Consider the following 25,772-nt stretch of genomic DNA (forward strand, 5'->3'; position numbering starts at 1 on the left):
AAAAGCTCCTATGTTTATTTAGACTTGCATGGAATATTATAGCATGTTCATATAAGTCATTAAATAACTCTGGCAACTGCAAATGCAGTCAGGTTAAAATAATAGCCAGTCCAGCAGCTGGCTTAAACCAGAGAAAGATCACCAGCTGAGAGGGAAACAGAGATCAACTACTGCCAGACAAAAAAACTGCCTCATCTTGATGTGTTCCTTTCAAAATTCCATTACTACATTTTGAGGAATAACATTTCCCTGGGAAAAAATGCAACAAGTTTGAAATTCAATCAAATTTCATGATTGGTTTCTTCACAGGAAAGTTAGGTCTGTCTTGGGATACTAGCTTTTACAACAACAAAGCATAACTACCCCTACTCCAACTTCTCTACTCAAACATACTGTTGAAGGGCAGAAGAAGTGGTTTGAAAGACCCTATATCCTTATACAATTCTAGCTGGCAATTCAGCTTTCAAAGCAGCTCTGAGCACATTCTTTTTCTTTGTGACCTGGATGGTCTTTGTGTTTCATTCTCTCGCTCCACGCCTGCATGGCTTCTGTCGTCACTGATACAAGCTGAGCACACACACTGGGAGGTGAACGTACGCCTTTGTGTTCCTGGGCAAGGCAGCACAGAAAAAGGACATACATGATTGCAACACCTTTGCTATGGGGAGGAAATCTGGCTGTTGGTGAACCCGAAGCACTCAGTTTTTCATTTGTTTCACGTATCCATGCAAATCAAAAAGGTAACAAGCTTGCCCAGCCTTGCAAGGGTAAATAGCAGAGATCTTAACTACTGCAGAGAATCTGTTTTTAGAAATCCTTTGGGCTCAAAGTCTTAAATAAAGTTCTATTCAATTTAGCAGTACAATAAAGACAGCAAACCTGGCTGATCACCTTGTTACTGACCTAGGATTTCCCCAGTGGAAAACTAGATTACCAAGAACCTCCACAAAATGCTCACTCTTCTTCTGACTGCAGTTTTTTAGTGGAAAGTTTCTATGGACTTTTGTGCAGTTACTACTGATAAGTATTTCCAAGTAAGAAAAACGGGCCTAAATACTGGCAAACTTCATGTGGTGGTATAAAGCTCAGCGTATTTAGTGTTCCCCATCAAACTCCTTATTCACCTTTAATTAAAAAAAATAAAATAAAATTAAGGAAAGTTGCTTGTAGTTTCATAAAAATATTTGGAAGTGCAAACCCTAAACACTAAAATGCTAGCAAGTAAACAACAAAACCCCAAGATTTGCTATTTTTAAAAAATGTCTTTGTTTTGGGGGGGTCTAATGTTTTATTTTGAAGGCTTGGGGTTGGCAATACTGAATGCAGCATTTAAAAACACTCCAGTGCCCTTGTCAGTCTTTTGAATTTCTCTCTTCCTCTCCTATTATTTCTCCCACTGTGTATTTTTAAACTCTGTATAGAGTTTTTGAGCCCAGAATTTGCGTGAAAGACACTAGACAAACAAGTTGTTGGTACTGAATGAATGCAATATTTTTACATTTTGAAATGAGTCAAATGAAATGTAAGCTATAGAGTGAAACCAATATCAGGGCACGCATTTCAGCTACACAGTGAATAGCTATTCAGCACAAAGTACAATAATTTATTCTGTGTTTGCAAGCTACTGGTTTTCACATGAAACTATTTGCTTTTCAAGTATATCTTTAAGTACTGAAACGCATCCAGCTGTGGCTGGTAAACCATACACTTCTTTAGGAAGAGGTAAGAAGGCATTCAAGAGACTGTAGTTACAATAAGAAATAGCATTTGGCTCTAATTTTCAGGAGTTAACAGAAATCATGGCAATGATTACCCAGCTAATGTACAGTAAGTATCAGCAGCTATTAACAGATACAGCCATGATGTGTAAGTAGCAAAACAACAGTGAGATTTCCAGATCTGCAGAAAATCATGGAGCTTCTATTACTAATTAGTTACTTTATAGACTGGATGCATTACCCAAACACTGCCACCAACTGTGCCTTTGATATGCATAGACAGGAAGGAGGGAGGGAGGGAAGGAGGCAGGCAGAGAGGAAAAGGGAGAGGGAGAGGAGCTTTTTTCTGCCAGGGATTGTTTCAACCTGCCCATGCCACCACGCTTAAAAGCTTTGCAGAATCAAATCTCTGTGCTAGCCAGTCCAGTGGCAGGTATTCCAACTTCCTCCAATCAGATTTCTGTGTCATATATTTCCAAGATAAAAATATACCATCCTGTATATAGTAAAGATTCCATCATTAACACATTATTTTACTTTAAAAAAAAATTACATTGTGATAATCTGAGTATATATATTGCTTGAGGTGGAAAAAATAATTAAAAATCCATCCACTGAAACTGTTTCCAATGCAGTAAAAATGCAAAACATTTTATCTAAGTCAAGAACAAAGCTATATAGATGTAAATATTTAGAATAGTAAATCAGTCTTTGTTTCTCTCCACAGAACTCACTTAAATATATACATTATTCTGAAAAGCTAGAAGGAACTGTGCAAAATTAAGTGCAGAAGAGTTTCTGCCATCTAGCTCTGAGCTGTTTACATTCAGGGGTTATTCTTTTGGAACTCGCTCAACTCTTAATTAATGAGCAATGCGTCAAATGGCCTTGCAGTGAAAGAGTAGCATCATTAATACAAATTACTATAAATTTGTGTCCGTGGCTAAATAACATTTGGGACATTTGGGGGCAAACAAGGGATAGCCCAGGCTTCTGCCTGATAGGATGAGAATACGGTTTTCGTATCATTCTCCCCTTTGAAAACCTGAAGGCTCAGATCTCCTGCCTCCACTGCAGTTGCACCTGAGCAGGGAAAACTCCACCCTGTATAAATAAGGGGTAGAATAGGGACTGAACCAACACTTGTCACATCACCTCCCAGGAGAGAACCCACCTAGCAGGCTGCAGACCACTGCAGCTCAACAAACGGTTATGTGGTTTGTACAAAGTGAAATAGTTTCAACAGAAAAGATGAGAAAACCTTCCCGCAGGACAACTCCTCTAGCCCTTTGGTTAGAGATCTTGTTCTGGCAGTGATTAACACTGCTTCAAGACTGCTGAGGCAGGCAACTGTGGTCTAAGCACCAAAATGTGGCAGGTGCAAAAGAATTCTCTTTGATTTTACTTTTTTAAAAATAAAGGTTTCTGAATTTGATGAAAATCCCAAACTCAGCGTCACACGGAGCATGATAATGATTTTTTTTTAACTCTTGCTTTGCTACCAAATTGAAAAGCAGTTGTTGATGCAGTTCTAATTATAACACCACATACCCATGAAAAACGCATCAGCTATGACCAGCACATTCTTTCCCTGACTGTGGTTACATATAAATGAATCAAATTCATTTTCAAAGGTGTGTGTCCATTGAAGAAGGAAAATCATGCATTTGTACACACAAATATACTCAGTGAACTAAAAAGACAAAAAAAGCCCCCAAACCCTGCAAACTTAGCTGAGCAGTTAAAGTTCTCAAAAATGAGACATTCAAGAGCCAAATTTATAACAGAGACAAGAGGTAAGTTATTTTGGTAGATCTGACATATTATATTGTAGTGGGTCCCAAACTCGAACCAACAAATAATTCTCAATCTTCTCATTTACTCACTACATGGCAAGTTCATAAATGTTTCTATTAATAAGTAAGAAATCACAGCTGAGGATCCCTGTACAGACAGTCCAGACAACTGGTGGTCTAATATCTGTTTGGGGAATCCCCTTTTGATTAAAGATGTTTTTGTGATTGATGCTCTGAAACAGAGAAGGCTTTATTAGGTTACAAACATATCCTGAACAGGAATAAAAATAATGTCGTAATATGAAATTCAGTAGCAATAACGTATCCTTAGGGACAGTTTAATGTCAGCATTTCATGACTTGTGACAGCATAACCTCAACACTGCACTAATGCAGGATGTTTTTTCATTTGTTGGGTACTGGTGTGTTTCACAGGTTGGGATTATGCCTGCAGTCAGAAGTGTAGCAACCTAAAGTGCTAGAAAACAAAATTCAGCATTTATTCAACACTCATGCAAAGGGATTTTTGAACAGTGGGGGAAATTATACCGTTAAGCAGTATCAGCTACTTTTATGCCCACGACAAAAGAAAAGCTGCAGTGACTCAAGTCACTGACTCAAAACAAAATGAGTCCTAGAGGAGGTGGAAAATAGATGTGACCAGGATACTGGTGCTGAAAACAAGCTAGCAGATGGAAATTGTGATCATCTTGGGGATGCTCACTATCCTGATGTCTAGTGGTGACTCACTAATACCTCTTTGGAAAACTCTTTACAATGGGAAACCAACGAAAGTATTTTCAGATTAGAATATAAATACAGACCATATTGTGCCTATCTCTGATTGGTATCTGAATTTATGCTATTAGATGGTTCTAACAGCATAAAGGACATCAAAGCTCGGCTGGCAGAAAACTTACAGTTGTTCAATGCAGTGCCTTCATAAATTCATTCATTATTAATCTTCTACTAACATATTCAGAAAAATGTGCATTTATAAAAACCATCCCTCATGCAAAATCTGGTCCCGAGTGACTGTGAATGTTCACACTCATGACACAGCAGTCCATTTTCAATCATTCCTCCTTTTAACTTATTTTAATCTGAACTGTTTGTATCCCAGGATTCAAGACAAAGCCCCTTCTGAAACTGTGTAGAAAAGCAGTATGCTTTTTCATTTAAAAAGTAAAAGTCTATTTTTCCACTCTGACTGATTTCTAAGAGAATGGAAGAGAATCTGTCCAGGGTACGGGAAGACGCTCATTTTGCAAAGACTAGTTTAAAATGCTATGTCCTTTAAAAGCAGAGCTGGCAAAGTGGTTCACTGGAGACCTTTTCATCCACTTCAGCGCAGAGTCATCTCTCTTAGCATAACACGTGGTCACAGTGGTTTGGGTAACCGGCTCACTTTGCACTGAAGTGCATTAGGGAATGCTCCTGTAATCCTCTCTTCCAGCTGACCTGTGACTGATAACTCCAGCTACTGGCTAACAACAAACAGAAGGAAGTAGTAATGTTTCCATCTCCCCTGGCTAGATCTTGAAGACAGACATCTGTCCGAGCATTATTTCCAAATGTCCAGGGCTCTATTAAAAAAAGAGTTGGGGCTACTGACATGTGAAAACTAGTTATGTTTTCACTTAAACTGTACATTACAAGCCAGGCTACAGGGTTTTTTTTGACTGTGGCATGCAATTATTACAACAAAATCAAAGTACCAAAACTGGGTGCACTGTGCAAAGTCATGTCCCGAATCACTCGAGTGCCAAAACAGGACCACATCAGGAGAAACTGCTGAGCTACTTTCTTCAAAGAGCCTTGTCTCTTGGCAGCTACCTGCAAGAACACAGATATATCTGTCATGGAGAAACTTTTATTTTGACTGCCTGATACAGCTGAATGATGCACATATCTATCTTCTTTTTTTATACTGAAAAACTACTTACCATTGTCTTCACATTAAAATACACACTAAAAATTAAAAAAAACAAAACCAAAAAACCAACCTTATCACAGAAAACCATGTTGTACCCATATACAACCTTCAGAAAGAAGCAATCATAAAGTACTATTCAACACCAAGACTGAACCTCCTTTATAAATGATGAAAGGACTGCCAAAAAATTGCTCTGATCTTCATCTTAACCTAATTACTTACATGTTCATTCTTGCTTCCTAGTCAAGGAAGCAATTTATAATCAAGAATGCTTGCTCTATAATGAAAATTTATATTAATATTTCAATTACAGTTTACTGTTGAATATGAATTTTTTTGTTCCTTCATGTTTTTATTTTTGTGAATTCACATAGTCATTTTATTAGGAAAAATACTTTCCAGAAAGCACACTTTGGGCATCAACTCTTCAAAAATGTATTTACTATAGCCATATGTGAGTTAAAGAATTAGGTTCATCCAATCAGCTAATAAAACTCATGTCAAGTTCTTCATGAAAATTAACAGTTATGGTCTGAATTTCAAATTGCATTCCACTGACTAAAAGAAAAGTTCCCCAAAACAATCAAAGTATTTCAAATAATCTGGGGAAGTACCTGCTGGTTTCTGTATGGATCTTTTGCAAGAGAGAGGCAGGCGTTTTGGTTTTTTTTTTTTTTTTTTTACTTCTTAGCTCTAACAACTGTAATGAAGAGTTGAAATTCTAATAGAACATCCTAATACAAAGTATAGTTAGTGACAGAAGTTAAAATAGTCAGTCATATAGTTTCATACTCTATGTAAAATTATGACGATGCCTGATCACTTCTGAAAATGTTTTCTAAAGATTTGTTAGTAGGTTTCTGTATGCACTTAAATGAAAATAAAATACAAGTCCTTGGTATCTCAAATCAGCTCAAAAGGCAACATAAATGTGTCCTTGACTGAATGGTAATGTAGACTTTCATCTTTACATCTGAATGTATATAAATGAATTAGATAGCCTAAATAACCTTTTCATTAAAATCTTAAAAGGCCAGACTAGATTCTGCTTTTATTTGCACTATGTCATTAGGATGACTCTGAACTCATCTCTCCATATCCCTGAAATATTGATTTGATTGGAAACCTCAGCCCTGTTCCATTCTTGAATATCATCTTTTGGGATAGAACAGACAAGAGCAGAATAAAGCAGAATCCTGAATGTGAGCAGTTCTCCATGAAAATTGGTGAGATTTTGTCCACTACTGCTTTACTCCTGCTTATTACCAAATGCCTAGTGCCTTTTTTTTTTTTTTTTTTTTTGGTGTGTGTCTGTTTGTCTATTTTTGCTAAAAATCTATGACCTGAATAGAGCTCATAATGCACATCAGTGGCTCAGGTCTTTACTCCTGCTTACCAACCTTTACAACACATCTGTCCACCATGGAATCCAGCCACTCGATGTATGACTCAATGGGGGACTGCTCCTCCAGAAGGTGATCAAACTCCTGATACACTGGCAGACAAAATAAAAATAGCCCACCTCAGTACTTGGAGTCCATTTTGAACAAAAGAGAAACAAATCACAAAAAGCTGTCAATAACATCACAAGTTTGCTTGGTTTTTATAATAAATTGCTTAGCTATAACAAATATATCTTTTTTGATGCTGACCCAGTAAGTTTGCTTGGTCTCTTATTTTGTTTCTACTGAAAGTGATGGAGTGACTGGAAGTGGTATTTTAATGTGAGCAAATCAGGACCTATTATTTAAAATTAATCTTTTGTTTTAAGCTTCAGCTGTCTGGTGTGCCCGGAAGTGAACCATTTATGGTGTTCTCTACGAAGAGTGCGAAGCTAGGCCTTGACCCTGGTGATGAAAAAAGGTCATGCATGAAATTGATTTAGAAATGCATAAAGAATCTTCTAAGCACCAAGTGGATGAGTATTGTTGATAGGGCTCTCATCTGTATAATGCTTTAGTTGCAAAAACATGATTTAACTGCTGCAAATCATCTATTATTTGCAATGCCAGACACACACACAAAGAATTTCCATAAACTTCTACTTCTTCAAAACAAATTGCTACCAATGCACAAATGCTATACTTGATTTATCAAGAAGAGTTTCAAAAAGCAACCTGTATACTTTTTAACCTCTCCCAAGTACACATATTCATATTTTAATACAGAAAGTAAAAACAGTCAAGTCATTCAACTGCAGCTCTTAAAACTGCAAGTCTCTAGTTTATTTATGAGAATGAATGGCTGGAAGACAAAGAGTCATGTGCTTTGACACCTTAAGAAACTATTCTTCAACTCAGCTAAAATAAAAAGCCCGGTAAGACAAGACGAAAGATACTTCCTACCTACTGTGTTACAGGATGATCTCAATGTGCTATCCATTTCCATTTATGCTTAATTATAAATAACAGGAGGAAGGGATTTCCCACAATAGGAAAGATAGTGAGGGAGGTGGAGGAGGCAAAACTTAGAGATGACAGCTAGAGAAGTGAGCCAGAGAGACTATTCAACAATAATGCAAAGAACAAACTCCCTGGTCTCTTAAATTGGATCAACAAGATGAACAGGAATGCATTTGCTTCGCACCTGACTATAACTTTGTTTACCTTAGACTTGCAAAGGCTGGATGGTCAGAAACATTACTTTGGGAAGAAAGGAAATAATGATGTTTGGGCCACCCTTATCTTGTTTCATTGTTTTATTGAACGGGCAACCTCCCTTTATTCAGAACAGGATCACAGAGAAATCTAAATGTTGTCTCCTTACCTGAGTATTTGGCTGGACAAAAACTGCCTGATACAACACATGAAGTAATTCATATGCAGTGCAAAGAAGGGAGCAAGAGTGGAAAAACAAATAAGTTGTCTGCTTTGCTGCTGGAGCAATGAAACGGTGTACAATGACCTATTTAAGAAAAGTAACTGTTTAGCCTTTAGTGACTGTTAAAAATACCTCAACAGGATCTGAGAAAGAGGGAATAAAGAAGAAACCACATCAGAGATAGCTACCATAGCAGAACAGGAAAGAGGTTGTGTTATACCCAGTGATTTTTCTCTCTTTGTTTGTCTCTAAGCTTGCTTATGGGCTTATAAACTTTTTTTTTTTTTTCAGTTACAATAACTAAGAATGTGAAAGCAGGCCTTAACTCCATGTCATATGAGTCACACAGAGTGTGATCTTTGAAAAGATCTTTGGCCAAGTAGAATAAACATCAAAGATGGGGGAAAAAAAATAAAATCTAAGTTCTAGAGTAATCTCTATACATATCTGCACATCTCAGTGGAATCCCATCGCATGATGAACATTCATATTAGGTTACCATTTCTGAGCAATTGCTTCTTGGACTATATGGGCCTAAAATGTGGAAAAACATGTGTTCAAATCCATTAGCATTCAGGAAAATTCCATGTGATTTTATTACACTTAAGCTTGTATTTAAATAGTTCGCACATATACAAAAAGCTTTCCTAAACAGTAAGGATTTTCTGAATGAGAAAGAAAATTGTTGCTGCTACTAGGGATTACAACGTTGAGAACTCTCTTTTTTGGCCAGCAGGAGCATGTTGGGTAGATACTGAAAACGTAACAGATTACATAAGGATGCACCCAGCTTCTGGATTCCGGTCTCGCTGTATGCTACCTTCCCTGCTGCCACGTCAAGTTTCTATCTCCTCATAAGGGAAGAGAGCCATGTCAGGGAATGAATCAAGGGTTAAGAAGGAGAGGAAAGAGTACCAACCACCTCTTGCTGGAAAACAGAGCTAACAGAGAATGCAATGCCCATCCCTAAACTGGGGAGAAGAATTCTAGTGTTAACACAGTGGGATGAGTGCCGAAGTCAACATTGCAGGGTCCAGTGTACAAGTGAAGCTGTCACCCCCTCCTCTTCCCAGCCACTCACTGAAAGAGTTACCCCACTAGCAAACCTACCCTTGCAGGGCTCCCACAAGTGGTTGCCCAGGTTGCTCCCCATTAAGGCTGGTTCTGGATAAAAGATGACTGGTCCTCCTCAAGAAAGAGATGGCAATACAACAAGTGGGTTCACAGGGAAGTGAGGTTATGAATGATGCTAAAAACAAAGCTGGTCACCTCTAGTGCCTCAGAGGGACAAACTCAGTGTGCTTAAGGTTACACCTAAGCTTACAACCATGCACACTTGCTGGACAATGCACGTTAAATTTTATATTTGCAAAAGATCTTTGACACTAAAACCAATTTGCCAACATCCCCAAAGTCACTTTTCAGTTCATGCCCTTCACTATACTAGGCAGAATCTAAATTAGCCAATGAGCTTGCTCAATATGGGACTTCTACTTACTCATAAAAGTTCAGGGTGAAAGCTTACCCCATCAATGATCTTGTTTACGAAAACACTAAAATGGAGATTTTTTTTACAAATAGAAGTTTACAACGGACTCAAATACACAGGCACTTCAGTGTCAGAACCATTCAAAAGACAACTCTCCTGCAATTCTACAGTGGGAGAGATTGGACTTTATCACATTCAATGGTTAACTCATAGATTTCATTTGCTCAAGTTCATGGAAAAAAAGTCCTTTCGAATTTGGGTGCAAGTTTTGTGCCACGAGCTGTTCTGGATACTAGAAACAAACTTGATAATGGAAGAGTGCCCAGATCTATGCCTCAAAACATAAGACCTTGACTGGGTTTTGCCTTACAATTTGATAAATGCCTCTATATTTATCTTAAGCTTCCAAATAAACCAATGGCTGAAAACCCAGTGTTATTTTCACTGAGCTTTGTTTCCAGCAGGAAACCAAGTTCACCTGGCTTTATCTGAGGGTTCTGCTCTTACATTGTATGATGAGCTTTCTGTGTTCCTCCCGTGAGTCCTCCATAGTATAGAGGGTTTGTTTGGTAATGCTATTCAGATCCACATTCCTCCAGTCCTCCAGCATTTGAAATGTGATGTCTGCACTGTGGATCACCGTTCTTGATGCCTGTAATCCAATCCAATCTATTCATTAGTTCATGGTTTATTAGGTTAAAAAATAGGCTTTATCCCCTTTTACGCTTCCTTAGCTAGGCTTACTAAGTTGATACTCCTCCTGGACCCCCACCCACCAGCTTGATGTCTTATGGACGTTACAGGGCCCTCTAATGACAGAGAACTCCCAAGTCATTTTGCCTAATTTAATCAACTGCAAGTATTTCGACTGCATCCACCACAAACCCTGATGAGCAACCCTAATCTGGTGGTGCAGTTGCTAGACTCCTCAATCTCTAACAGCTCTCCGTTGGTTTTCATGGCCAGCTTCAGTTCAAAACCAAAAAGCAACCAGAAAAATCAAGCCAAAACCAAACAAACCCCACTCAGGTTTGCACCCTCTCCTCTCCCAAACTATGAAGACTCTCGTTCTTCCCTTAGCCACATGAAAAAGTTAAAGCTCATTTGCCTCCACATCAGACCTGCTTCTTGGCTGGTTGAGACAGTGGTCTGCTGTTGATAATGGGGAGGATGGGCTGAGAGGAAAGGAAGTGACACAAGGTCATGGTCATATAACATACACCAGAGCTCTGTAAGTTAAGCAGAGATGATAACCCACACTAAGTTTATCAGCTTCCCCAAGGAAACGATGCATTTGAAGAGACCTTCATGTAAGTAAACTGTTTGATCCCAGGTCTGATGCAGAAGGTTGTGGTCTCTGTATCTTGACTTCCTCTGAAGCCCTATGGACCTCCAAAGTTCAGTGATGATCCACCATGTTTGGGGAAAGGTAGCACTGGTATCTCTGCCTCCACCACTAAAATAATGGAGGAAGAGATCTACAAAGAAATCCTTGCAGGAGGGAGGTTTTTTTCCCCAGAGCTTCTTCCTGTGGGCTTCACCACTCACAGGGTTAAGCTGGGGTGTCGGATATACCTTCTAAAAGCAGAGCTTTCAGCGTGACAGGGAAAACAAACTGTCTGCTCCAATACATGGGTGAAATGTTAATGAATTCAATGCATTCGCCCCTTTTTTATACTACACAGAATTTGACCTCATGACATTTTGATAAGTTATTGTTATCTAAACTAACTGGTGAAAAACAAACACTTCAGAGTAGGTTTTATATTCACTTCCTACGGTTGCAAGAATATTTCTATTTAAAACCCCAGTGGTTCAACTGTTTTATTTTTTACTAATTTGCATTTGATTTATAATATACAATTAGACTTGGAATTTATTGTCAGGCCTATAGAAATTTTTCTTGCTTTGCAATAGGCCTAATACAAACTGCTCTGAAATCAATGGAATATCTCTCATTTATTTCCTGGAAACAAACCATCTCTTCAAATCAAATAATAATTTGTTTCGTAAAAGTACCCTGCTGAACGTAATGATCAGGGGTTGCCAGTTATCTAGAAAAGCATTTTTTGCTGATTACTTTTTGATTTTGTAAAGATAGTCACAATAAATATTGGAGACAAACTGCTAACAAGATCTCTTCCTCTCTGAGAAAAGTTCAGCCTGCCAATTCATAAAATAATTTGAAAAGACAGTAAAAATGGCATTCAGCAAACTTGGGTAACTGAAATATTTACTTGGCAGAGATGATTTAGTGATGTCTGTCGCCGGAGTATTTGTGAGAATCTTCTGGACACTGCAGCAAAGAAGAGATACATATTTACATACCGTGCTAAATAAAGTAAGTTACTTCTGAAAATACTAAATTAAAACAAGAACCAAAAAAATATATCCAGTTCCCTATATACAATTGTGGCTACATAAAGTGCATTCAAATAGCCCAGTTTTAACTTAGTTTAAACCTTGACCTAAAACCTTAAACCTGAATGCTCAATCACTTTTACAGAGGCATATTACAAGCAATGATTTATAGATGCTGTGAATAATGAGATGACAAGAGAAAGGTAGAGGACAATGGAAGAGCTTTGCTTGTTCAGCATAGCAAATTTTCTCTTGATATACAAAGGAACTGAAGACCAGAAAGAACTATTTAATAGAAAGAAAAATGTTGGTGCGAGAACAAGTGGGCATAAAATCATGATAGCTACATTATGTGTGGAAATCAGAAAAGGTTGCTAAGTCTTAGTGCAGACAAACTTTGGAGGAGTCTTTTGACTGGACTAGTAGGAGCTCAAATCTGATACAGTTTCAGGTGGAATTTGATCAAAGTTTCTGAAAGTGATTACATGATCTACTAATATGCTATGGGGTAAGATGGCCCAGGAGGTACTTGCCAGTCCTCTGCTCCTGTTTTAGCTCTTTCCAAGCGATACGGACCTTGTATTAAGGTATTTCCTATACTTGGAAAATGAACTTTTAAAATGTTGTATGGGGCATCTTTTTCTGAATCTGTGACTTGGAAGCGGCAAACATGACCAAGGCTTGCAGTTACTCCTGTCAGTACCTCCACTGACTGTGTACACTATCACAAATTCTGATGAGGAGGAAACAATTGCAGAAGCAACAAAGGCTCCTGTAAAAGGTAGGATACACTCAAGTTTTTCCTTATACTAAAATCACCAAAGACTTGCAGATCTATCCAAACAGGCCTTAGACATGGCCACAGAGTAGGTTTTCCCTCTGTACTGTACATAGAGGCAGTTAAAGAGTACAGATTGAGAATGACTAGAAAGTGTATTGTCCACCTCTTTCTGTCTCCCTGTAAGATTGGAAAAGATTTTGCTGTTGCAGATTCTTGATATTTTGAACTGACAAAGATGTGATAAAGCATATTCTCAGTTCTGACTTTGTGTAAATTTTAAAATAAAGTAGTAAACAACGCAAAAAAACCCTAAAATTAGTTGTTCCAACTTACATCCTGACTGTTCTCAGTAAAATATACACCTAATTTTCCATGCTGATCAAAATAGTTAATCCTTCTCCTAAATTAGTTTTTTTTTTTTTTCCCCTTTAACTTTGTGGTGTGGAATTTAGTGCTCATGAAAGGCAAAGAATTGAGAGCCGTGAAATAAAGCAGGCTTTATCAATAGGTGATGTGCACTGCAGGCATCTACAAAGCACGTCTGAAAAGGACTAGTGCCCTTTCCTGTGGTGACAGGGTAATTTGATCTCCTTCATTTTTAACTCTGGCACTTTTTTGAGCAAGGGCCTCAAGCTGTATTCAAATTGTGCTAGCCTAAAGGTTTGTTTAATAATTTCCTTTGCCTAATATCATCCCTAATGTTTGCTTACTATCAACAAAATTAATTTCTTATCAGAATCCACAAGAACGGAAAAGTAATTCTTCTCATTTTGAGCAGTGCCTCATTTCACTAAATGAAATTGGTTTTCGTGAACAAGTGGAGATTGTAAGCGAATGCAAGATTTATAATGCTGACAGTTTTTAATTCCTAAAAGAACACTAGTCTCACTTCCAATTAATTTGTAATCAATAAACACTATATACATCCCAAGTTAATAGAAGAGAGATTGGGCAATACATACATTCAAATTTGATATTTCGTAGGTTTTCTGGTAAATCGTGGAGAGCTACTTTCAGCCACTCATCCAGCTGCTTTGCAAACTTTCGGATCACCTGCGTCAAACTGAAAAGAGAAATCACTACATCAGAACATGTTTACTCTGTGTTTTACACTATAAAATCTGTGAACGTGTGATGACTATGAATCAGTTATTTACAACTCACTATTACGCAGAGTTGCTGACGTATTTTGGTTTGTAGGCGTGAAGAAAAACTTCTGAAAACATTTGCAGAAAAAGGAAAACTTATCACCATGTTCAAAACCTCACAATGAATGAAAGCCTCTGTACTGCACTGCTTTGATACTTACAAACAGTATTCTTAGCTTGAAAGAAAATCATTCCCACTCTGTACAAACATAAGAACATAAAATCACAACTGTTTAAAGAAGACAATAGATCAAGCTTTGGCTTTCAGCTCAGCTGTGCCCACACTTACACAGATGTACGCAGGGATGTGCAAGCGGAGCGACAACCATGCTGCAGGCTGGAGCCAGTGAGTGGATGATGATGGTGGGGAGGAATTTCCAGGCAAGCCCACACAGGTGGGGGAAGTGGGGGCGGAGCAGGACCTGCCTGCTTAGCCCAGCACAGGACAGGAACTTTCCCAGACAAGTGGGATTTCTCTCTTCTGCCTTACTACCCTTTCCTGATGGCTCCATCATTTCCTGCTAAACATGGTAAGCAGCTCATTCTGCCCTTCTTCCTGGAATTGCTCAGTATAAAATGACAGTTTCCAGGAAAAGTTGCAGGGTGTTGTGCAGGGGACCCTAACAGTTGGTTCTGCCAGGCTGAGCTGCACTGCCTGTGGCAATGCTCAAGATACACAGATGAGAGAGCGAGGAAAGATGCAAGGAACTTCCCCTCTTCCAGCTGGGCAGCTTTTCCTGTTTGTATTCCTAACACACTGCGCTGAGAACAGAGCTGGTAAAATAAACACGACCATAGGCCTGCTCTGCTCCACAAAGACACCTTAACAGGACAGGGGATGGATGACAACTGCCGCACCCACTGCAAAGTGGCTTTTCTGGACAGCCAATATTTGTTCCCAGGAAGTCCCTCAGAGGATTCTGGCTGAGTCAGCAAGATTTCCTTCAGGAGCTTCCATTGCAATGAGACCCTTCTTCACCCCCTCCAGTGCAGGCTATGGCTTAATAGCCACAATCTGGCCCTTTATATGCATTACAAAAGTCTATATTCACACTCAAGTCTCTCCTTATTTGCTATGAAAGAACTAAGCAGCTTGAGAAAAGGACTGCTGTTCTGTTTAATCCTTCCAATGAAATAGATTTGGGGGGGTGTGGGGGGGTGAAGGGCAAAGCCTGTAAAAATGTACATGTCTTATCAAGGAAAGCCCATGCTTATAACAGGTTTCATGTGGAAAAAATACTTTGCCTGTATTGTAGCAGTCATGCAGTGCACATAGGAGAGCAGAACAACATCTTGAAAACATTTGCCATGATTAGAGACACTTTAAAATCTCGAGGGCCAAATATACGGCACCAATAAGAAACTCCTAGAGCATTATTCTTAACAAATTGCTCAACCTCAGGAATGCATCAGTCAAATAATACTAATGGTGTACACGTATATTTAGAAAAAGAGAGTTTCCTCATGCTCATATTAGGAAAATCAAAGGGGGAAACAGGTTGACTGCACTCAGTGATTACACTTTTTGCTGTGAACTGTTGATCTCTGTCCTGCTTTGCCTATATAAACAGGACTTCTTGGACTCCATGAGCTCCAGGTGAGAAGAGAACAGCTAAGATCTACCACATGGATTGGAAAAGTGAATTTAACTTTGAAACAAAAGAGGGAAATATTTCTTAATACAAATAAAGCAATTCTAAAATAAGCATCTGTTCTTCATAGGATAGTATTTAAATTAAACTAGCTTGTCCAAGACTTCACAAGTACAATCTTCATGTCTTATACTACTGGCAAGCAGAGTAACAATTGGATTCCAAGAGTGTATACGGAGACAAATGCTTAGGTCGCAGTGCCTGAGTAGGCATGTGAGTATTGACAAAGAAAGCAGCCAGGCCAGCTCCTCTTGTCACTATAATTCAGAATACTGTTATGTTGTTATCCCTGACTAGCAGAAAAGTGTCTGAAAGTTTCAGAAGACAGTGTGGCACTCTGCAGCCCGCAGCCTTCTGATATTCCCTGAAAGTTGGGACATGAGTATCAGCTTGATGTTAGTAAACCAAGAAGGTGGTATCCTTTATCACACAAAAAATAACAAGTTTTTCACAATACAAGTCTTGCTAAAATCCAAACATTTCTTCAGGAACATGTCAGCTCTTCAACTCCTTTGAATTGACACTGTGATTTAAACTCAAGAAACGGGTGGCAGCAAGCAGCTTTCTGACAACTGGTGCCATTCTTGAAGACAAGACATATAACAAAGACAGCTGAGCTAAAAGTGGTCAGTGCTGCTAGCTATACTGACCTGTCAGGTAATGCTTGTAGTACCGTTGGCATCAAAACTCCAGAAATCGCTTTGTACAGAATTGAATCACAAACTCCCACTATATTCACTACAGTTGAAGAACCCAATACGGGCAGCATATGAGGAGGCATCCCTTGCCAAAAGTGCAGAAGAAAACTTTGAACCTGCAATCACGAGAAGAAGCAGGGATGTTTAAATTAAAATAACCAAAGGCCAAAAATACCATTTTCTTTAAATGATCCTGCTTACACAGCATTTGTTTCAGCCCCAGAGCTGGACTGATGGCGCACAATGCAGGCAAGGCATACTCCTTAACTAGACAGGCTTATACTGTAACACAGCACACAATGGGATAATCAACCAAAGGGCGAGGAGACATTCTGAGTTGGTGACAGGGTGTCTTTGTGTTACTACAGTAGAGACACCCATGGGAACCACTATATTTTTACCTTCCATCAGTGGCTGGTGAGTGTAACTCTTTGGCTTCCACATGTCAAACCTGTGTCTCTCTCTTTGCTCTCTGTCCCTGTATACAAAGGAATGCAATCTAGGGATTGGGGTAGGGAGGGAGAAGAGGATAGCACATGGCTTACAGGGGTCAATATACCATTTTCTGTCTTCATTTTGGAAAGAAACACTACACTTTTGGATTTCGTCTTTCCTCCTCTATGAAGGAAAGAGGAGAAAGAATGGAGAAAGACAAAAAAGAAAATGGGGAGGAGATTTCAGACACAGCAAAATATACCTCTGAAAATTTTCATGTAGGAAATAGAGGTGTTATTCAGTGAACGATATGATCAGTTCTACAGGGGTCAGAACACTGGCATTCATAAGTGATACCCTTTTGCACGCAATCAGTACTGAAAATAAGTAACCACACCAGGTGCAGTAAAGAATATTTGCCATTATATATTGTTGCTGCTCAGCCCCTTCCCCACCATTGATCCTGACAGATTCCCTAACAAAATATAACATCCTGCTCTTAAGAAAGTATTCTGAGACTCATCCAGCAAAACTTCATGAATGTGTGTCACATATTTCTCTCATATGGAAACATCCTGACTGGGTACAACGACTTAAAAGAGCCTCAGCTTTAAACCAGAGGAGTGTGAGAATTAAACAGTGAGAGGAAGAAATGCAGGGAATTTCTTGCCATTGTTCAAAAGGTGGAGTCAAAAGACCTGTTTCCTTTGATTTTTTCTGGGACCTGGCTGTCATATTTGAATCAGGCCCTCAGCATCTCTATAGTCAGATTTGTTTTCCTGGACTAGAGGCCTTCTCTACATGTAATATAAAACTGATTGCATTCCAGTAATGTTTTATTTTTCAGCTCTAATTATAGAGCTGCCTGCATACACTGCCAGAAAACCCTCCAATTCAGTCAGATATGCAGCAAGTAGAAACCTTATCCATTTCTAATGGATGGTATCAACTGCTGAGCAGTGCGCATGTTCCTAGCTGCACTGCAGTACAACTGAGCAATTGGAGACTGCAGCTACAGCTTTCTGGGATATCTGGGAGGCTGTAGGCCCACCACCACCCTGCACCATTGTTAATAGACCAGCAGAGCCCACCATTTTGGCTGTGGCACCTGCCCTGGGTTTGTGCTGAAAGCTCAGAAAGAATTCCTTCAGACAGAGCTCAGTCCCAACTCAAAGCTTAGAAAAGTGGTGGTGGACACACTTCTTGAGTTGTAAGAACTGGATTGTCCAACATCTTGTAAGGGGGTATTGCTACCTTAATCCTGCTGGTGAATGGAGAGACAAAAACATTCCCATTGCTTTCATTCCTGTAACTCGCACAGTGTTGTAAGTGAGATTTAATGCTATCGGTCACATATTATATACTCAAGTATAGCTATTGTTCATTACTCATGAAAAGGATTGGTCACCACAAAACCAGAAATTTGTAATATCACATTCAAAATAAGCTCTCAGATCCATTAATACCTCATGTATCATTAAACTACAACTGTATTTTCTAACCATACCTCATCAAAGTTTGCTCTTATTACAGTGTCTAGTATCCTCTGACAGTGAGTTCTGTACATCATAATAAAGGTAGAAACCTGAAAAAGAATGAGAGGGAGACACACAAAAGATCATTCTACTTTAAGAAATTCACTTTTAAAACTATCAGAATATAGAGCACCAAAATTAAGATTTTCTTATCTTACCTATGCACAATTGCAAAAATAATGGAATCAGTTAGAGCCTAGTTAGATTAGTTAGATTAGCTTTAAGATGAGTTTTCTTCTTAAAAGTAAATTCTCCCTTTGAATTCATGGATTTTTCTATGTCAATGGGGATTCTTCAAATGTAAGAGGAGCAAAAAGCCTCAGTGAGATCAAAGACGAGAATGTGGCCCTAATTAGGACATAAAGAACTATAAAACCCTATTCTTTTGTCCACTTTACATTGATACTACACATGTGAATAGCATCAGAAAACTAGCAAGCTCAACCAAGAGCAGTCAGAGCACTTTTGTCATATGTGCAGATAGGATTCTCTTAATTTCTAGTCTAGAAGGATAAGAAATATGCTAAGTCCCTCTCTGCTCAAGAAAGCATCAGAACTGTTTTTCAGTTTGCCATCAAACGTGTTCACAGATTTAAGAGCTATAACACATTTAAAAACAGTTACCCTCAAACCTCACCTTCTGTATGTAATGTAACTTTAAAAAAAGTGTGCACAGGCTTTAGAAATATTGTACAGCTGATAGTGTCAGCTGCCTATTTTAAGGGAAAATATTTCTTCCAATTATATGAAGTAATTAAGTCCCCCATAAATAAAGTCAAAGCATTATTAAACTTATTCTAATTTAAAGTCTTTATATTTTAGATAAAGCTTTCATCCAAAGCAGGGAAAAAAACCCAAGACAAGCCAAGAAAAGATTTCCAAAGTGTTACCTTCTCCTCTGGCAGACTGGCTGGCAGATTTAGATCTTTGACATTTGGAAACTCTGGCAGTAATGTTCCCAGTTTGGATCGTGGTGAATACGCCACTGTCTGTTTGGTTACTTCTTTTTTTCCTGTTTCGTTGACCCAGGCTGCTCCTTTTTTAGAATACATCACATCATAATACTGGGAGTTTTCTTTCACTGCAATTCCATAATAATGGTACCTGATACATAGAGATGTATATTTTATAAAGCAGATTGTTTGAATTTTTTTTTTTTTTTAAAAAGATATGGGGGTAAGAGAAACTGATAATGCTAATGACTTCTACACAAAACAGACTGTGGAATAATTTATATATTATTAACAAGCATTGATTCAGTAGCAGAACATTTCAGTAATATATTGGGCTTCCAATTTTCATTCCTTCTGGTAAAAGTAGCTCTCTTCAGAGTTAATAAAGCTGACTCTGTTACAGGGCAGGAAAATAATGGACTTCCATTTTTTTTCTTGTTATAAAAAAAAAAAAAAAAGCATCCTAAAGCTACTTGTTGGCAGAGCTCTGCTGTGCAGCTGCTCCTTCAGTTTAGCAATAAGCAGAGGTACAGACCCTCTGGACTGGCCCTTCTGTTGTTATTTCAGCTCCCTGATTCTCAGACTGTTGAGGGCTGGTTTGATCCCTGAAAAGCATGAGTCTTTATTGCAAATGAGTTGATCAGAAATGTTTCAAAAATTGAAAACACTTCAATGAAAAGAGGGGGAAAAAAGGCTTGAGCTGGAAAGCAATGAATGGTAGGAAATGTACAGTTCAAAATTATTTGCTTCATAACTTAGCATCAGCACTGAGCTTATATCAGTGAGGGATACTACACAACACGGTAACTCTGTTTGTGCAGACCACAGTGGGAATTGCACAGTGTGGCTGTGCTATAAGAACGGATTGGTGGCCTTATGGCACAAGTTTGTGCTACAACTTAGCTTTATTATAGGTGTTAATGGAAGCACTGATTATCCAGTCTAACTCTTGCATCAAAGCAGCAAAGGTAATCTTATTCCTTCCATAATTTGCTAACTTTTATTTCAGTTTCTCAACTGTAGGCACTACCAACCCATCAGCTAAATTTTTAATGATTACAAAAGGCATCACAAGATTGCATTGCTCATATACTTTTGATTCACCCTACTTTCCTAGAGAGAATTTTCAATGACCTTCCAGTTGTCTTCTTACAGTCTATCAAAACCCTATCAGACCATTACGAGACACTGTCTTCTGGATCCCACTACGGTGACAGGAGAAGTTACCATCGCCGGATGTTTGTTGTATTCCCCAGACATTACTGATTTCAGAGTGCTGCCAGCAGATCTGTTCACTTGAACGGACCCAAGTTTGCTTTAGGCAATATCAGCTCATTTTACAAAGGTCATCAATTAAATTAGTGAAAGAATCGTATCTAAGTGATGGTAGTTTAAACTAACTCAGGTGACTTTTTTCCTTTTTTCACTCTCAGTCATTTACTGACAGATCAACGCGTGTCATAATCTCCAGCAGAAAGTCGTAGCAAAGAGCTGGAAGCTCTAATCTTGTCTACCAGCACAGATGGGCTGAGAGGAGGCCTGGGGAGTTGTAGCAAACTTCTAGTGTGTGGCTCCCTTGCCATGCCCACTGAGGACATTCTATATTGTCCATTAAAAATAAAAGCTATCTTGAACTCAATATTGAATAATCCAAGTGAGATTTATTAAAACATTAAGCTGACATGGTATGAATGGGATTTCCTAGCTTCAATACTTGCGAAAGCCACACTATCAGCTCCTAAGCCCATTAGGGCTTAGGCCAAAAAGTGTATTCCACACCAGAAGAAACCAGGCTCCAGATTGGTCCTAAGCTGTTACAGATAGCTAATGGCAAGTTTGTGCTAACACTGGGGTTATAACACCAGCTGTAGAAGTTTGGCTTTTTAGCTTGAATGGTAACAACTCCAGCTTGCAGCTCAAGTCCCCAGTTTGGTCTCTAGCAGCTGTCATGCACGCACTGCACGTAAGAGCCATAAAGCTCACATGCGTCCTGTGCAGTATGTCTGGGGTTGGGGAACTGAAAGGAAATGCTACAGGGAGCTAGCACCACAAATTGCTGAGGGAAGGGGGGGAAGGGAAAAAGGTCACAGCAAGCAGGACTGCAAAAGTTCTTGATGGACTGAGAGGTTTGTGCAATTTAAACAGGGGTCAGTCGCATGTCAAGTTTCAGCTTAAATCAGTTCAAGAAAAAAAATGAATGAAAGCCTGGAAAATGTAGTAGAATTTCATTGTGCATGATTTAATTTCTGGTATATTGCACTTGGCAGTAAACTACACAAAAGAATTTTCCAGGTAGCTTCAAAATCATATAGACAGCAATAGCCAAATTAACTCCAAAATTTTTCCAGATAGCTTCCTCCTTCAGTAATTTTACCATCCCAAATGGCAAAAACTCACTGGTGCAGTTTACAAAGATTCTTGTGTATTTCTACCAGAAAAAAACCCAACTTAAGTCAATAAACAGTGCTTGAAAGTTTGATCTGTAGAAGAATAACATGGAGACAACACAATCATATTTGTGGTAAATAGTGGAATGCTTTTCACTCTCACGAATCCGGCATCTGCAGCATTCCTTCAAAGCAAGAAGCAAAATTCCCTTTACACCATGTAGTTTTCATCAGTTTAACTAACCTCTTGTGTACATAATTGAAGAGTTTCAAACTACAGTACAGAAAGAAATTGGCTTTTATGTTTAGCTGCCTTCTCATGGCTCACCTGTATTGGAACTGTTTGTAAGCTCGGTGTGATAGAGAACAGCTGCATGCTTACAGCAATAAACCCAGCTGCAAAAAAGAAAGCCTCACAACTGATGACCAACAGTATAGCACCATTGTAGCTCTGAACTTTGTAATGTTACAAGGCAGCCGTGCTATAAAAAAATTGAAGGCAGAACACTGTGAAGTCAGATAATCTTAACCACTTCTATGGCCGAATTTGCTTTGGCAGTAGCAGGAAAGTGGAATGAAAATCATACTGGCAGCAATCAGTCAGCACAGTTGGCGATAAAGGGACTGAAGTGTTAATGTCTAATGTAATTTCTTTACGTAAAACTTAATTGGAATGCAGTCAGATGTTTCTGAAAACAAAACCAGAGCTCTGTTACATCTGTGCTGGGTCTAGCAAGGAGTGTATTTATTGTAAAGAAGTACAGTGTGCATGTAGTATGTATGCATGTGTGTTCATACCTCTCCTCTTCATTGGATCAAATGAGAATGACTCCTCTGTATGCTATAATTCTTGGGTTGTTAACCACTGATAAAGATTTAGGCATCCTCTTTTGGAGCAGAAGAACTCAATTTCACACCTGCTGAGGCTGTGAAATTTGAGTGACTATGATCTCCCTCACAGGGGTGACCAGGGACTCTCAGGGGCCAAGGATTTTGCTGAGCACAGACAGCATGCTTTAGAGAAACCCCTTCTTACCTGCTAGATAGGGAGCAGAACCATTGCAAAGGTGGCATGAGAGGAGTATGTGACCTGAAAGCTCCTCTGATAGGCATGCAGGTTAGGGGGAAAATATGCAAGAAATATTAAGTCTTATTGATTTTTAGCCTCAGTGAGAGTAAAGAGACACAGCTTTTGGAGATGCAAGATACCTTCAGTTAGCAGATCAAGAGCATCTTGCGCCTCTGAGACACTCCCGAGCTCCACTTTGGAATTACAGTGGTGCTCATTCCTTTCATTAAACAGGAAAACAAATAACAAAGTTGTATCCAATGTCAGAGTGATTTGATGGCTGACAGAGGGTACTCTCATATGAATGTTTCCATAAAGCAACTTGTGCATGCTTTCACTCTGTCTTTATGAACCTCCACAGAAATTATATTCAGTCCTAAATCCTGATTCTCTTGAGTCTGGACCTATCATGCTTTCCCAATATGCTGTTGGACTAGCCTAGGATTTGCATGTGAGAAATATCTGGTAGCTTTGTTATGAGTGATGTTATGGTAGCTTTGAATTTGCATCTGGGAAGAGATTTCAAATCTTCAATTAGCTGCTTAAATATGGCTGCTCTAGAAAAAGAAAGCTTAGTTATAAAAATTAGGAGAATCTCAAGATGGGGAAAGGACATTTGGTCCCATCAAAGAGATACTGCTCTGCATGGACCACTTGTTAGAAGAGCACAGTAAGGTTAATTTTAATGGCATTTCTTTTAGCATCTTAATTTCTTTTTTCTTTTAAAGAGTGGGTCATTCTAGCTTTAGTATGTAAGTTCAATTCTCACAGCATGTTTGTTTCTCAGCATTTAGCAATATTGTTTCTAGGCTTTGTTTTGAAAGAGAAGCTCTACCAGCAAAATTTTGCGATAACGCTGTCCCAGGTTTTCATTTCTGCCTCCGTAGTTTTCCACTTGTGATCTACAGAGAGTACCCTTAGACTACCCTGTAGGATTCCGTGAAAGCTAATCAAGAAAAACAGATACATATATATAAGCCCCCTAACAATATATATGTATATTTGCAATAAAAAGATCCAAAGCTCCACTGGAAAAATTTCATGGAGTCCACAAGCAGAAAAAAGTATAGAAACACCACTGTATCCTCTTTATAAATTAGTAGAATCACATCTTGTCAACAACTAGAAAAAGTCAAATACCCCAGGAAATGCATTCTTCTTTCTGAATCAATTTCTCATTCTGGAATTAGGATGAACTGTTTTCAGGAAGTACCAGCTTTTGGGTAAGGCAATAAACTAATTCCTTGATCACTTAAAGATATGTTGGATTTCATTACACAGGAAAAATGGTGGTTAAATCCAGGTTTGTGGACAATTTCAGTTTAGGCCAATGTATGTTCCTACCTAAATTCCAGATAGCATTCTGCCACTTGTCCTCTAAACTGAAACATGATGTTAACCAGCTATTATTTCCCAGCCTCCAACAGTAGCTCCATTACTCCTGGGTGTGAATGTCCTTTACGTTGTGTAAAGTGAGTTGAGATGAAAAACATTGCTGATTAAATCAGTAAAAGGCCTCCATTAGACTACGTTTGCAGGATCACCACTGAATCAATAACACAATGTAAAGACTACAATGGAACCTCCATCAAGGTTGGGTTTTAAGTCCCCAACTGGACAAATTATTCCCTGATCTTATAGTATTCTATTCAGTAAAGCCAGAGCCATATGGGGCCCTGGGTGAGATGATAATAATACCATACGCTGCTTACTTTGATTGGCCTCTGGTTCCAAGTCTTCTTGTCGTTAGCTGTGGAAACTGTTGCCTTATTATCTACAAATAAGTAGAACTGATATTAGAAAAAGTTGAAAAGCACATTGCTAATACTTAATTTAATATAGACTGTTAAGACAGAAAAGCAGAAAAACTGCACTGCGACATCAGCAAAATACATGGCAAGACAAAACAGAAATAAAGCTTTTGATTTTTTCCATTACTGAAAGAGGGGAAAGAGACTTTAAAATTCAGTATAATTCCATTAACTACCATTAATTTAAATAAAGACTTTCAGAAGTTACTGGAATAGAATACATTTCCTTAAAAATCTAAGATCAGTTCTGCCTCTAAGCTAAGGAGGATTGTACTTAGAATTGGCCTACTATTTATTTATGTCAGTTTGCAGGATCAACAAACCTGGTTTTGCTGCAAACAGAGGAAGCTCTCCTTTTTGAGAGTTTTGGAGGCCACAGTTCTTTACAGACCTTCACAATCCTGCCATTAAACACTCCTTTTTCTAAAAGATGATTCCCTGAAAAGATTTTGGTATTTGACAGGGACACCACTTCTACCAGGGAAGACTCACTGTTGCATTTGTGAAGATAGCTCGGAATCAATCTATCCTCTATGGAAAACAAGTGCATCTCAGAAGCAGCAGGGTATCATAAAAAATCTGGACTGTCAGCAGAGATTAAAAGAACATTGCTACTGTAAAACAAAACTTCTTTAGTGCCAGATGCATTTAAGGAAATAGATTAATGGATGTAGATTGTGCCTTCAGTAATCAGAGCCTCTATCAACCAGGCTAGTCCTGATGAAAAAGCTCTGCTGTAGTCGCTGGGAAGGCAGCACTCAGCACCTCACAGGATTGAACCTGATTCTCAGTGTGGTCTGCAGTAGGAAGAAAATTCTTCTGGCAGAACAGTCATGCAAGAAAGACTGCAGTAAGCTATGAAGATTCACTTGCAAAAGGAATTTCTTCCTTTTTTTAATTTATAATCTATTTTAATTGTGTTTTCATTATATAAATAGCTAAATGTTTCTTCTTTGGGGGGACACACTAACTAATATTAAAGGAAAACAGGCATACCAGGTGGAATATAACTGCTCAAATAGAAGAAAACATCAATTAAAATTGATTAAATAATATAGATTTTTTTTTCTCCATTAGCCATTTTGCTACCGTGATAAATATTTAATCCTGATTGATGACTGAAAGCTCTGGAACACATATTTGGATCAAAAGGTGCTATATAAATAAAGACATTACAACGTCAC

At 38.6% G+C, this 25,772-nt stretch overlaps 1 protein-coding gene across 2 annotated transcripts in view; it reads right to left on the reverse strand.

The window, feature by feature from the left end:
• RFX4 (regulatory factor X4) overlaps positions 1 to 25,772 on the reverse strand; it is a 97,994-nt gene that overhangs the window by 27,503 nt on the left and 44,719 nt on the right. For both annotated transcript variants that reach the window (XM_030041537.1, XM_030041536.1), the window contains exons 5-13: positions 24,490 to 24,551; positions 19,259 to 19,472; positions 18,341 to 18,418; positions 16,351 to 16,514; positions 13,863 to 13,963; positions 11,996 to 12,054; positions 10,266 to 10,410; positions 6,850 to 6,944; positions 5,232 to 5,349 (exon numbers count right to left, since the gene is read on the reverse strand). In XM_030041537.1, the coding sequence (XP_029897397.1) occupies positions 5,232 to 5,349; positions 6,850 to 6,944; positions 10,266 to 10,410; positions 11,996 to 12,054; positions 13,863 to 13,963; positions 16,351 to 16,514; positions 18,341 to 18,418; positions 19,259 to 19,472; positions 24,490 to 24,551 (1,036 nt within the window). The remainder of the gene's footprint in view (positions 1 to 5,231; positions 5,350 to 6,849; positions 6,945 to 10,265; positions 10,411 to 11,995; positions 12,055 to 13,862; positions 13,964 to 16,350; positions 16,515 to 18,340; positions 18,419 to 19,258; positions 19,473 to 24,489; positions 24,552 to 25,772) is intronic.

The sequence above is a fragment of the Aquila chrysaetos genome, chromosome 17 (assembly GCF_900496995.4).
Source record: "Aquila chrysaetos chrysaetos chromosome 17, bAquChr1.4, whole genome shotgun sequence".
Classification (NCBI taxonomy): Eukaryota; Metazoa; Chordata; class Aves; order Accipitriformes; family Accipitridae; genus Aquila; species Aquila chrysaetos.